This window comes from Mus caroli, unplaced genomic scaffold, assembly GCF_978045245.1.
Source record: "Mus caroli unplaced genomic scaffold, Mus_caroli_1 scaffold_14, whole genome shotgun sequence".
Taxonomy (NCBI): Eukaryota; Metazoa; Chordata; class Mammalia; order Rodentia; family Muridae; genus Mus; species Mus caroli.
The window spans coordinates 109,887,388-109,899,843 of record NW_028227269.1 but is presented as its reverse complement, the minus strand read 5'-3'; the positions used below and the strand labels follow the sequence as shown (position 1 = coordinate 109,899,843).

Here is a 12,456-nt window from a genome sequence, read left to right as displayed (position 1 = left end):
AATCCATGAGGGTTTTTAAATGTTTTAAATTTGAAATAACTTTTTAGAAGAATTAGTGGTGTCTGAGACATGCTAGCTGTCTGTCTTTTGACAAATAGAAATAGGTAACTTGAAAAGTTTTCTGAGAGGCAATACTTAAGACTATTGAACAAATAACTTCCTTTAAATTTAGAAATGAGAGAAATATGAATGAACAGCTAAAATTAAGAGGATCCAATTTGATAACCAACGTTTATACCTGTTTTCATTCTAGGAAAAAAAATAGCCAGTAGAAGGATAAAATAAATCCCTGAGGGGACTTGAAAGTTACTTAAACTCTGGAGCATAGCACATTCCAGTAATAGAGTCTCAGATGAGGTGACATGAGTTCGGCTCATTCTGGCATGGTATACCTGTGGGTTCTTGGCCATATTGTTTGACCTCTCTGAAATTGAATTTCTATACAAATATACCTGCCTTATGTAAATTCCAGGACAACAGTGAAGATAAATGACAAAAGGCCAGGTAAATACAAAGTCTTGCAGCTAAAATGGATATCCACAGAGCATAGAACAGAATTGTCTGTCATTTATGATGCAAGGAAGCCAGGATTTAGGTTCTCAGAATCCTACTAGTATTTTTATTTATTCTGCCAAAACAAAACACATTTCAAGAGGACAGAATGGAGTTGAGGGAATTGGGCTTGTCCATGTTCTTTCAAGGGGACAGACAGACATACCTGCCTCGAGATTCCCCTGGAAAGGGTGTGGAGGATGAGAGGAAGCCAGCATGGTGATGGAGGGAGGCAGAGGGAACAGCAAAGATGGGAGGTGACTGGGAAGTTTGTAAGCTTCTTCAGATCTAGTTCCAGTGAATAAACTACACCTAGTTATTTGTGGTTCAATACAGAAGTTTAAGAGAACATGCTAATTCTAATCATTGTAGAGTATATTAGAAAGTGCAGTCACAGCCATCTTCCTTTAATTCAGAATGAGTATGTGAATCAGTAGTACTGATGTTTTCCGGGTGGCTGGCAGATGTAAATATGGTTTCTTATCTGGTATCACACATAAAATCTTTCCACTTTACACATTAAAAAAATGTTTTGAAAACTAAAAAAAAAAAAATTTTTTAAACAAAAAGTAAATTTTGGGAACTGGAGAGTCATCTCAGTAGTTCAGAGCACACACTGCTTCTACAGGGACCTGAGTTCAGTTCCCAGCACCCAGCCAACAGCTGCCTTGTAACCCCAGTTCCAAGTACACCCTCTTGTGACCTCCATGAGTACTGCCCTCATTGCACAACCCACACACAGACACTTACACGTACAGCTAGAAATAGTCACATGTGATGGCACACACTTCTAATCCCAGCACTTAGAAAGCAAAGGCAGAGAGGAGGACCTCTATGAGTCTACATAGCAAGTTCCAACCAGCCAAGGCTGTATAATATAGCAAGACCTCGTCGTCTCAAAAAACAAAACAACAATAATGATGATTTTTTAAAATCTAGAAATAAGTTCAGTACTCATGCATGAAACTCTCAAAAATAGAAAATAAAAATTTAAAAAGATGGCTGACAGTTTCTTTTGGCTTACAGTTTAAAAAGACAACTGTCCCTCACGGTGGGAAGGGCATGGTAGGAGCGCCTTTCAGGCTGTGGTGTCTGGAACGAGGCATTGCTCACCCTCAGGAAGCAGAGCATTTGTGCTGGTGCTAGCTCGCCTCCTCCATTTCATTCAGTCCGGAAACCCAGACCACGGCACAGTGCTGCACGCATTCAGGCAGGGCCTTCCCATGTTAGTTAAACCTTCCTGGAGACCCCTTCATATACACACACAGGTGGGTTTGTGGTGTTTCTAATCCAGTTAACTGTGGACGAACTACAGCATGGGTTTTATCCTCTCATCTCTTTAGGTGCCCGTCAGACCCAGGAGCAGAGAACTCAGAGGAGTGTAGTAAATGTACCTGGAGAAAAGCGCACTGAAAATGGGGTAAGTCATGCGAATTAAATTGAATGTTTTTATTTGTGTGGGTACTGGTCACGTGTTAATGCAGGTACTTGTGTTTGTGAGCCCATAGAGGTCAGAGGACAACTGCAGTGCTGCGTCTCAGGACCTGCCCACCTTGTTTTTTGAGGTCTCTAACCGGCCTGGAACTTTCCAAGGAGGCTGGGCTGAGTGGTCAGGGAGCACAGGGGCTGCCTGTCTACATTCCCAGCACTGAGTCAAAGAACTGGGCAGAGCACTGGCTCCATCTCTGCAGGGTTGAGGGTCTGAGTGGGCGGAGGGTGAGCATGTCTGAGCTGTGGAAGGGAGAGAACAGGCTCCAGCATCTCTCTGTAGCATTGGGCAGGAGGCTCCATGTTGCGGTTAAGTCACATGAAGACTTCCTGTTTAGGAATACTATGTGCATGGAGAGAACACGGGGATAAGAAAATTTTAAGCCTGATCTCTTTTGGAAATTTTAGTTACAACTTTTTCAAATAATTTTATGAGGGCTGGAGAGATGGCTCAGTGGTTAAGAGCACCGACTGCTCTTTCGAAGGTCCTGAGTTCAAATCCCAGCAACCACGTGGTGGTTCACAACCATCTGTAATGAGATCTGACGCCCTCTTCTGGCGTGTCTGAAGACAGCTAGAGTATACTTAGATATAATAATAAATAAATCTTAAAAAATAATAATTTTATGAGTAGAGGATTGGTTTATTTCTTTCCGCTCTGAAACTAACTGGACATTTAACCTTGGGCAAGTGTATGTGTGGCCTTGTTAGGTGCTGATAAGAAGGCTGGAGGGAGCCTGGCTCTGCACTGTAGCATGACTTGTGCATTGGCTACAGTTGCCTCTCCCCTCCCAGCTGGCTGCTGACATTTGTTGGTTTACCTCTGTGAATGCACAGGTTGAGGAACGCTTATTCATAGGGTTTCAGATCTCACAGCTTTTCAGATTGGAAATACTTGATAGGCTTCGTTGATTGGTGAATGTCCGAAAGTAATGCTAGAACTCTAAAAAGTACTGGGTTTTGAGCTTTTGGGTAAGGGAGCTCTAACAGATTAAGCTGCTGCTCTTCCTCCTCCTGAAACTGTTAATGTTATTATGTGATTTGCCTGCATGTATGTATCCATATATGTACACCACGTGCATGAGCAGTGCCCATGGAAGCCAGAAGAGAGCTCTGGGTCCCCTGAAACTGAAGTTTCAGACAATTGTTGGCTGTCAGGTCCTGTACAAGAGCAGCACGTGCTCTTAATTGATGAGCCATTGCTCCAGACCCAAACCTCTGCTTCTTTGAACTTCTTTGAATCACATGACCGTCATCTTTGTAAAAGAAGGATGCTAGCCTCCCACTCTTCCTCGTCTCCCTCTTTCTAAATTTTAAGCCGTATATAGCTTATAGAGTCAAGATTGACTATTTCTATATAGTTGTATCTAATTCTAAGTAGATAGGATTTTAGATTTTGTCTATAGAGTGTTCTAGGCTATCATTCAGTTGTTAAGAGTATTTGCCTAGTGTAAATGAAGAAAATACCTAATAAAAAATATTAAAAAAAAAAAGAGTATTTGCCTAGGATGTATGAAGTTCTGTGTTCCATCTCTACTACCATACGAGCCTGCAACTTCAGCAGTAAGGAGGGAAAGACAGGAGGGTTAGTAGTTCAAGATCACCCTTGACTGTACTGTGAGTCCAAAGCCATCTGAGATAGATGAGAGCCTGTCTTGAGAGAGAGAGAAGCCAGGCATGGTGGTACACCTCTTTAGATACAGCTGTTGAGAGGCAGAAACAGGTGGCTCCCTGTGAGTTTGAGACAAAGGCAGAGGTGAGGAGAGAGGGAGCGAGGAAATAACTCAATAATAATTGTTAAGTTTTATAGATAGCTACCATAGAACCTGTCTTAGTTGCTTTTCTGTTGTGAAGAGACATCGTAATGAAGGCAATACTTCACATAAAGTATTTATTTGAAGGCTTGCTTACAGTTTTAGAGGATGTCCATGGCCATCATGGTAGGGAGCACGGGAGCAGCAGAGAGGCATGTGGCTGGAGCACAAGCTAAGAGCTTGCTTCCTGGTTCCACAAAGTAGAGGCAGAGAATAAGACTGCGCCTAGCAGTGGCTTTTAAAACCCTAAAGCCCACCCCCAGTGGCATACTTCTCTAACAAGGCCACACCTCCTTCCACAAGACCACACCTCCTAATCCTTCCCAAAACATTCACCAGCTATAGGGACCAAGCATTCAAATAAGTGAGGCTATGGGGGAGTCATACTCACTCAGACAATCACAGAGACAGATTTCTAGTTTGTTATTACAAAATGTGGTGTAAATACATGGTGTGTGTGCAGTGTACATAGAAGTATTTGTCTGTGTTGAGGACAGGTCAAAAGATGCTGTGGGTGTTGGTCTTTACTGTTTGTTGTCCTCTCTGCACACAGCAGAGCAGCCTGCTAGCTTCCCAGGGTTCTCTTGTTGCTGCCTCTTACCTCTCTGTAGGCAGCCCAGGGGTCACAGCTAAGCTCTAGGTAGGCTAGCTTTTGGGTGGGTCTGAGGGTTCAGACTTAGGTCTCACACTTTGGGGCAAGTGCTGTATCCACCAAGCCATCTTCCATGCCCCATCATTTTTTCCATTTGGTTTCAGTGTCATATTTCCTTTTGCCACTCATGGATGTACTGCTGTTAAGGTGTTCCTGTTCCTTACACTCCAGTCTCTAATGATCATTTCACAGTCCTCATCTGACAATTTTTTCATTCTAAATCTGGAGGAGTTATGCAGAGACCTCTTAACTGTTTCAGGAAGTCAGTCTGTGTGTGTGTGTGTCTGTCTGTCTGTCTGTCTGTTTCTCTGTGTCTCTTGTCTCTCTCTGTCTGTCTGTCTCTGTCTCTCTCTCACTCATTCACTCACTCACTCACTGATCCTTACCCTACTTTTGTGACAAGGCCTCACTGTATCCCAGGTGTACCTTAAACTTGCCATGTAACCAAGAGTGATCTTCACCTCCTGCTCCTCCTGTCTCCACCTCCTGAGCACTGGTATTGCAGTCTGTATCACATCTGGCATCTCTTACTCTGAGATTTCCTGATTGCTTGAGTTCAAGCTCATCCTTGGCTACGTAGTGAAGCTCTAAGATACCTTGGGCTATACAGTGAGACTGTCTCAAAATAGATAGATGGATAACTGGATGGATAGATAGATGCTCGGTGGAATTTGTGGTTATGTAAATGTAGTGGGATCTAAAACATTCCTTATGTGACTGTTCCAGTACCAGCAACATAACCTCCAGGACACAGGCATACATCACAGTAAGAATTCAAAATTAACAGCATAGTTTTGAAAATCCTTTGTGTGTGTGTGTGTGCGCGCGCGCGTGTGCGTGTGTGTGCGTGTGTGTGTGTGCGCGTGCTATAAGAATATGTGGAGGCCAGAGGACAACAACCATATGTATTTCAGGATTGAACTCAGGCTGGCTGTCAGTCTTGGTGGCTAGTGTCCTTACCTGTTGAAAATCCTTTTGAGTTCTAAGATACACTATGATCTGAGCTTCAGGGATGGTAATGAAAATGAATGGTAGATGGAAAAATATTCTTAATGTGTAATAAAGGGAGAAGGCTAGTATTTATAGGTCTGTGATGTTTTCTTCCTTGATAAAATTATTTATGTTAAGAGCAAAAAAATTTGGACGTGAAATTAAAATTAAAAATGTGTTTATGGAGCTGGAGAAATGGCTCAGCAGCTAAGAACACTGACTGCTTTTCCATAGTATCCAGGTTCAATTCCCACCACCCACACGGAGGCTGACAACCATCTGTGACTCCAGTTCCAGGGCATCCACCACTCTCTTCTGGCTTCTGAGGCAACTGCATCCATGTGGTGCACAGACATACAGGCAGACGAGACAGACACATAAAATAAAATAACTTTTATAAAGTGTGTTTGTTCCTTTTAAAGAGCTTGTAGTTAGAAGAAAGTCTGAGATGCTGTCGAGAGAACTAATTGCTGCAAGCATCACATCAAAGATGGGTTGTATGTCGTGGGATCTAAGACATTCCTATGTGACTGTTCCTGTACCAGCAGCTTTATAGCATGCATCCCTGCCTTTTAAGCCTGTGCTACACTGCCTGGTGAAGCACTTCATTGTCTCCAAAGCACGTATACGTGCATTTTTAAATTAACAAGATGTTAGAAATATCTTCCCCACAATGTCTGGGTTCCGGATGGAGCAATTGTATCTTAATGCTCTGCTGTGAGCTGAGACAAGAAAGAGATCAGGTAGCAGCTGTGAGGGAGAAAGGGTGTGGTTGGAGTAAGACAGTATGCTGGACGTGAGTCACGCCCATTAGCTGCTCCACAGCCTGCAAGTCAGTGGGACAGGCTGGTCGGTGGTGGGTGACTGCTATAAAGACTGGGTTACTCTGTGTGCCTTGTGTGCGGCTCTAAGGATTGTGGGCTCTTTGATTGAGTACGAGTGCTCACCAGCGTGACTCACTACTCTGAAAGGACACAGTGTATGGAAAAGCATGGTCCTTGCTAGAGTCCTGGCTGTCCTTAGTCCAGCTTTGCTGAAAAAGCCACCTCCACAAGGCCAGTCAATTCTGTTTCTTCTAACTGGTACAAGTGTAGCCCATATTTAGGTCATGATCTAGTCTGCGATCCTTGCTGTGGGTGTGGGTGGATACCTGTTATTTCATCTCCTTGCCAGCAGTTTATGCCACACCTCTGCCTGGGATGCCATCCAGGGTCACCTCCGGCTCAGGCTTTGCTCAGTGCATCTGGTCCCCAGCTGCTCCTTCCTGTACAGTGTCGTCTCCTTTTACACCTGCTTTGTATGGGTATTGTATGATCTCAGGAAGCTCTCTACGTTCACTCAGTGGATTTGGGGTGTAGTGACATCTCATTCCCTTTTTCCTGTTGGATCTTGATCAGCTACCTATCTTGTTTTGTTCTTCCTCGCTCTTAAATGGCTTTTGCTTTGTGTTGTATTCTGCATTCTTTAATAGAGACATTGGTTTGGGGAAATAACCCAGTTCTTAAGAATTGGGCATGGGTTCACCAAAGGAGATCCATGAATGCCTGGTTAAGTACATGGAAAATTGGGTTCAACATCATCAATGTTCAGGAAAATACAAACAAAATCATTCGAACATCCGCTGCTAATAGGTACACATAGCAAGCTTGATCTGGTATGGAGAGGAGGCAGGGATCCGGATGCATTGCTGGGTGGGATGTGGATGCTGTAATCTGAAGAGCATTTGGCAGCTTGGAACTCATGTCAGTCTGCCATATAAACCACATTCTGCTCTTGAGAGAGAAGCCGGTCTCTGTGTGAGTGGCTGCAGCAGCTGCTAGAGGCCAGAGCCATGACAGGCAAAGCCTGAGGGCAGATGCGAGCTTTGTGTTCCTTTTGTTGCCCAAGGCTCTGCCTTCTGCTGATTGCTCTCTTTGCTCAGAGAAGCTTTTCGAATGGAAAAACACCCATATGCATAAAATAATTAGAAATTTATATAAACTAATTAGAAATTTAAAATAAATATGTTTGATCTTGTATTTAGATGGTTACCATGACTGTGGCTCTGGGTGTCCTATCAGCTATGATCTTGGAAACAGTCCCTTGCCCTGGTCCTTTGCTTATGGTTCTCATTAGAATCAACATTCACTGGGTTTTTGCAGCAGAGTCGTTTCTGTGGCCCTGGATATCCTAGAATGACTCATAGAGGTCTGTCTGCTGGGTTTATAGGTACCCTCACTGTGCCTGGCACTGGCTAGCTCACATTCTCTCTCCTTACATACTTGTTTGCTTGCTTGTTTTATGCGAATGAGTGTTTTGCATGCATGGAGGCCAGAAGAGGGCCTCAGATCCCCTGACCCAGAGTTATAGACAGTGGTGAGCCACCATGTGAGTGTTAGGAACTAAATCCAGGTCTTCTGCAAGAACAAGTGCTTACAATTTCTCAGCCATCTCTTCAGCTCCTCTTTTTGTTTCTTTTTTGTTGTGAACTATCCATACAGAAAAAAAAAATGTATAAAATGTACAATTTAAAGAATTACTCCGGGCTGGAGAGCTGGCTCAGTGGTTAAGAGCACCAACTGTTCTTCTGAAGAGCCTGAGTTCAAATCCCAGCAACCACGTGGTGGCTCACAACCATCTGTAATGAGATCTGATGCCCTCTTCTGGTGTGTCTGAAGGCAACTACAGTGTACTTACATATAATAATAAATAAATCTTAAAAAAAAAGAAAGAATTACTCAGAGGCTGTTGGGATTACCGGTCAAATGTAGAATTTCTGAACTTATTCTTTTTAAACCAATCCTGTGTTGTTTGTTTTAGCTTTGCAGACACGTAACACAGATGTTTAGTGAAGGTAACTTTTAAACTTCTGCTGAGATTTCACAGGCTGTTTTAGAGAAAGAAATATAAACAAAAAAGCATTTGTATTAAAAATATAACAGAGGGCTGGTGAGATGGCTCAGTGGTTAAGAACACTGACTGTTCTTCCAGAGGTTCTGAGTTCAATTCCCAACAACCACATGGTGGCTCACAACCTTCTGTAATGGAATCCAATGCTCTCTTCTGGTGTTTTTAATCCAGCAGAAGTAGAGCAAGGTTCCAAAGTAAGCTGTGGTGCAGTTAGCTGCATCAGAGTCACCAGCGGGTGTGCACTTAGCTGCATCAGACTGGTACCAGAGGTTGCAGGAGGGAGCAGGAGTGATCAGAGGCCTCGGGGGACAGTTAGAGGTCACTACACTGAATGCTTAGACTAAATCTCTTTTTTTGAGACAGTTCCTGTTACTGTCTAGGGGTCTTGATTGGGTTCACCTTCTCTGCCAGGTAAAGATTAAAAGAGAAAATTCTCAACCACAGCAGGGGGCAGCAGGGGTAATGGCAGTTCTCAGACACAGCAGGCAGCAGACACCACTAAAAGAAAGGTTGTAAGGGGTGAACACCCCCCCCAGTCTCTCCTGGAGGACTGGGGGTTGTAAGGGTCTCTGAAGGAGGTCTTCCTTCCTCAATTTAAGGTTGTTGAGTTTGAACCATGACAGAGAGGCTGATGGGTCCATAGCTGTGGGGTAAAGATCTGATCTTGAACTTGCAGGACCGACCAGTCCATAGTCAGTACCCACAGGAAGTTCACCATCTTTACTCTCTAACTTGGTCCATCTCCCTATCTGTGAGACTACCAGGGAATCTTAATAGTCCCTCAGGAATATGGGCGGTGGCTCTGCCTCAGCAACCATTAACTGTCAGTGACTCTTGAGGGAGAGTTACTGTAGTTACTGTGTAGTCTGGTGAACCCGCACCCATCCCTGACAGGCTGCAGACAGACAGGCCACTCCCATGCAGCTCCTGTACAAGTAATCAGAGCCCGCTGTGAGGCCAGGAGCTCAGCAGGCATGCTGTGTCCGAGTCAGGATCCGGTGACACTCCTCTGTCCTCAGCTCTCTCTGTCTATGCTCCTCTGTTCATGATGTCCCTGAGCTTTGATCTGGGCGGCATAATTTACAGCCAGGCATTCCGGTGTCACTTGTTCTCAGCATTGGGCCCATTATAACTCAGCACACAGCAGCCCTGGCCTCCGAACATAAAGCACGTGTTTAGAAGGCAGGGTGATGGTCACAGGATGTCCAGCAGCAAGACAGCAGGATTAGCTCGTCCTCTAGGGCCTGTGACTAACGTAAAACAGCAGGCATGAGCTCCCTCCACAGAGCGGGCCTCAGCTCCCGTCAGAAAGCAGTTGATGGCCCGTAGCAATCAGTAGTGTGGGCCAATAGGGCGCAGCTAAGTAAAGCTGCTGGTTTTGCTCCTCCAGCAGCCTGTACAGGAGAGACTTTATTTTTGGTAGAACTTGTTTGTGTTAAAGTGGAAGTATCTATAACTTGACAGCTTAAAAAACCTAATTTTTAAGGATTGGCAAGATGCTTGAAGGCAAGGTGCTTGGGGAAAGCATCTTCCATCTACATGTGAGCAGGAAAGAGCTGCCTCTTTAAATTATCCTGACTGTCCATGGCGTCAGGATTAATTAATTAATGTAAAATATCTCTTTTTAAAAAGAGACTAGCAGCGGTGGCACACGCCTTTAATCCCAGCACTTGGGAGGCAGAGGCAGGCAGATTTCTGAGTTCAAGACCAGCCTGGTCTACAAAGTGAGTTCCAGGACAGCCAGGGCTACACAGAGAAACCCTGTCTCGAAAAACCAAAAAAAAAAAAAAGGGGGGGGGAGGGGGACTAGCTCCATATTGCTCCGTTAGGATCTTTGGATAAAAGAATAATATTCAGATATGAATGTGACTCTGAGTCTATGTTCCCGGAGCTTAGTGTATGCTCAGATAATCGTAAGAGTTTAGGAAGAGGCAGAGCGGGTAGAATGTGGGCTGGAACTGGAAAGACGGCACAGCAGTTAAGAGCTGTTCTTTCAGAGGACCCAGATTCAATTCCAGCACCCACATGGCTGCTCACAACTCTGGAGCTCTTCTTGCCTCTGAGGGATACAGGCAAAACACCATATACATAAAATTAAATTCCAAAATTAGGAAAACAATTGTAAGAGGTTAAAAAGTGCCAGAACTTAAAGGGATCCTGTGTGTGTGTGTGTGTGTGTGTGTAAATGTAGAAGTAGGAGGTGGGTAGTGAGGATCTGAGGGGTTAGAAGGGAAGGGCCAGCGAGAGACCAGGCCTTTAGAATGGCACTCTGCTGCTTTTATGAACTGCCCCCTTTGCTCTGTCCTTACCTCTCCCACGGCTCCTCTCCCAGAGTCCTCACATACGCAGCGTGTGGACTTGAAGGATATGTGCACAGTGCATGGAGCACGACTGAGAGGATACGTCTTGCACATGGCAGAGCTTAGTGCGTTGTGTTCTATGTGACGGGCTAAGAGCACGGGCTGCCTGCATTGCTGTATGCTGCCTGCTCCTGCTTGCTCTCCCATCTGTAAGGTGGAGTGCCCTAGCACCTGCTGATGGACATTCTGCGGCTTGTGTGGGAAGGGTATACGGCCAGCTGTCAGCTCCACTTCTTTCTATGTCCAACCCATATGCACCATACTGTTAGGTAATAGGTGGACCACATGGAAGGTTTTTAATGAATATTTGCATTTTAGGTTCTATTACTACTTCAATTTCTCTAGAGCAGGTGACAGTGCATTTTGGGGGTGGGGTAGGGGGAGGAGGAGTCATCAGTATATTTACTTTTTTGGTTGTGTATCTTTAACTGTTTGCCAGCCCCATTTGCTCAAATACACCTGTTAAATCCCTATTCAGAACAGAACTTCATTTATGCACATCTGCAAATGGTCATGTAATCTTTTATTAAATACAGTATCTGAGATTTGTGCATTAGAAAAATGGTATTTAGAAAAAAGTATACTTGTTATTTACCTTTAATAAAAGTAGTCGGGCTGGTGAGATGGCTCAGTGGGTAAGAGCACCCGACTGCTCTTCCGAAGGTCAGGAGTTCAAATCCCAGCAACCACATGGTGGCTCACAACCATCCGTAACGAGATCTGACTCCCTCTTCTCGAGTGTCTGAAGACAGCTACAGTGTACTTACATATAAATAAATAAATCTTTTAAAAAAAAAAAAAAAAGTAGTCACCACATAGGAGAAGTTCTTATCAGGAAAAAAACTAAGTCTTGTTCTTCTAATTCCTTGTGAGCCTCTCTAAAATCTAGCTGTGTGTGAATTCTGACACTTAGAGAAAGATAATTCTGCAGAAGGAGGGACATACCATGAGCACTTTTGTTCCTACAGGTTGGGAATCCACGTGTTGAACTTACCCTCTCAGAACTTCAAGATATGGCAGCCAGGCAGCAGCAGCAAATTGAAAATCAGCAGCAAATGTTGGTTGCCAAGGTACATTCAAAAGAAACCTGACTCACACTGTGTAATTCAACTTGCTGTTAAGGTTAAGGCTACCATCACAGGTGGTGAGATGGGGCTGTGCTGAGCAGTGTCTATGTGCTGCACTGTGTAGTGGCACATGTGCCCGAATCTTCTTGATGTTGGAGCTGCATCAGAGCCTTTGCTCTTTGGTACACATGCCATTACAGCATGGTGAGTGATTGATCTAACCAAATGGCAGACAGAATGTGGACAGACCCCTGGGTGTGGTCTCTGCCATGTAGTAGGATTTACTATTCTAAAGGAGACTGGCAATCTGACGAAAGCTCTGGTGGGGCCTGGAACAGTGATAGCCAGTTAACAAATGGGCATTCTAGAGGCTTTTCCACATTAAGCATGTTAGAGCCCATTATATACCCCATAGCCTGCTTTTGTGGTAAACCCTGAAAGTGAGTTTGGGGATTTTTCTAAGTCATGGTTTAGTTATACTTGATAATCAACTAGAAAAAAATCAGAGCTACAACCCATCCCTCCTAAGGGTTATTCATACTGTCTTAAAACAGTATGAATCCACTTCAAAGAAAGCCCCCGAACAGCCAGCCTTTAATCCCAGCATTTTAGAGGCAGAAGCAGAGGCAGAGGCAGAGAGGCAA

The 12,456-nt window shown here is 44.3% G+C and overlaps 1 protein-coding gene across 3 annotated transcripts in view; it reads left to right on the top strand.

Moving 5' to 3' along the window:
* The window catches only part of Ppp1r13b (protein phosphatase 1 regulatory subunit 13B), an 80,433-nt gene that overhangs the window by 49,094 nt on the left and 18,883 nt on the right, over positions 1 to 12,456 (top strand). For all 3 annotated transcript variants that reach the window (XM_029484499.2, XM_029484500.2, XM_021179433.3), the window contains exons 4-5: positions 1,896 to 1,972; positions 11,714 to 11,815. In XM_029484499.2, coding sequence (XP_029340359.1) covers positions 1,896 to 1,972; positions 11,714 to 11,815 — 179 coding nt within the window. The remainder of the gene's footprint in view (positions 1 to 1,895; positions 1,973 to 11,713; positions 11,816 to 12,456) is intronic.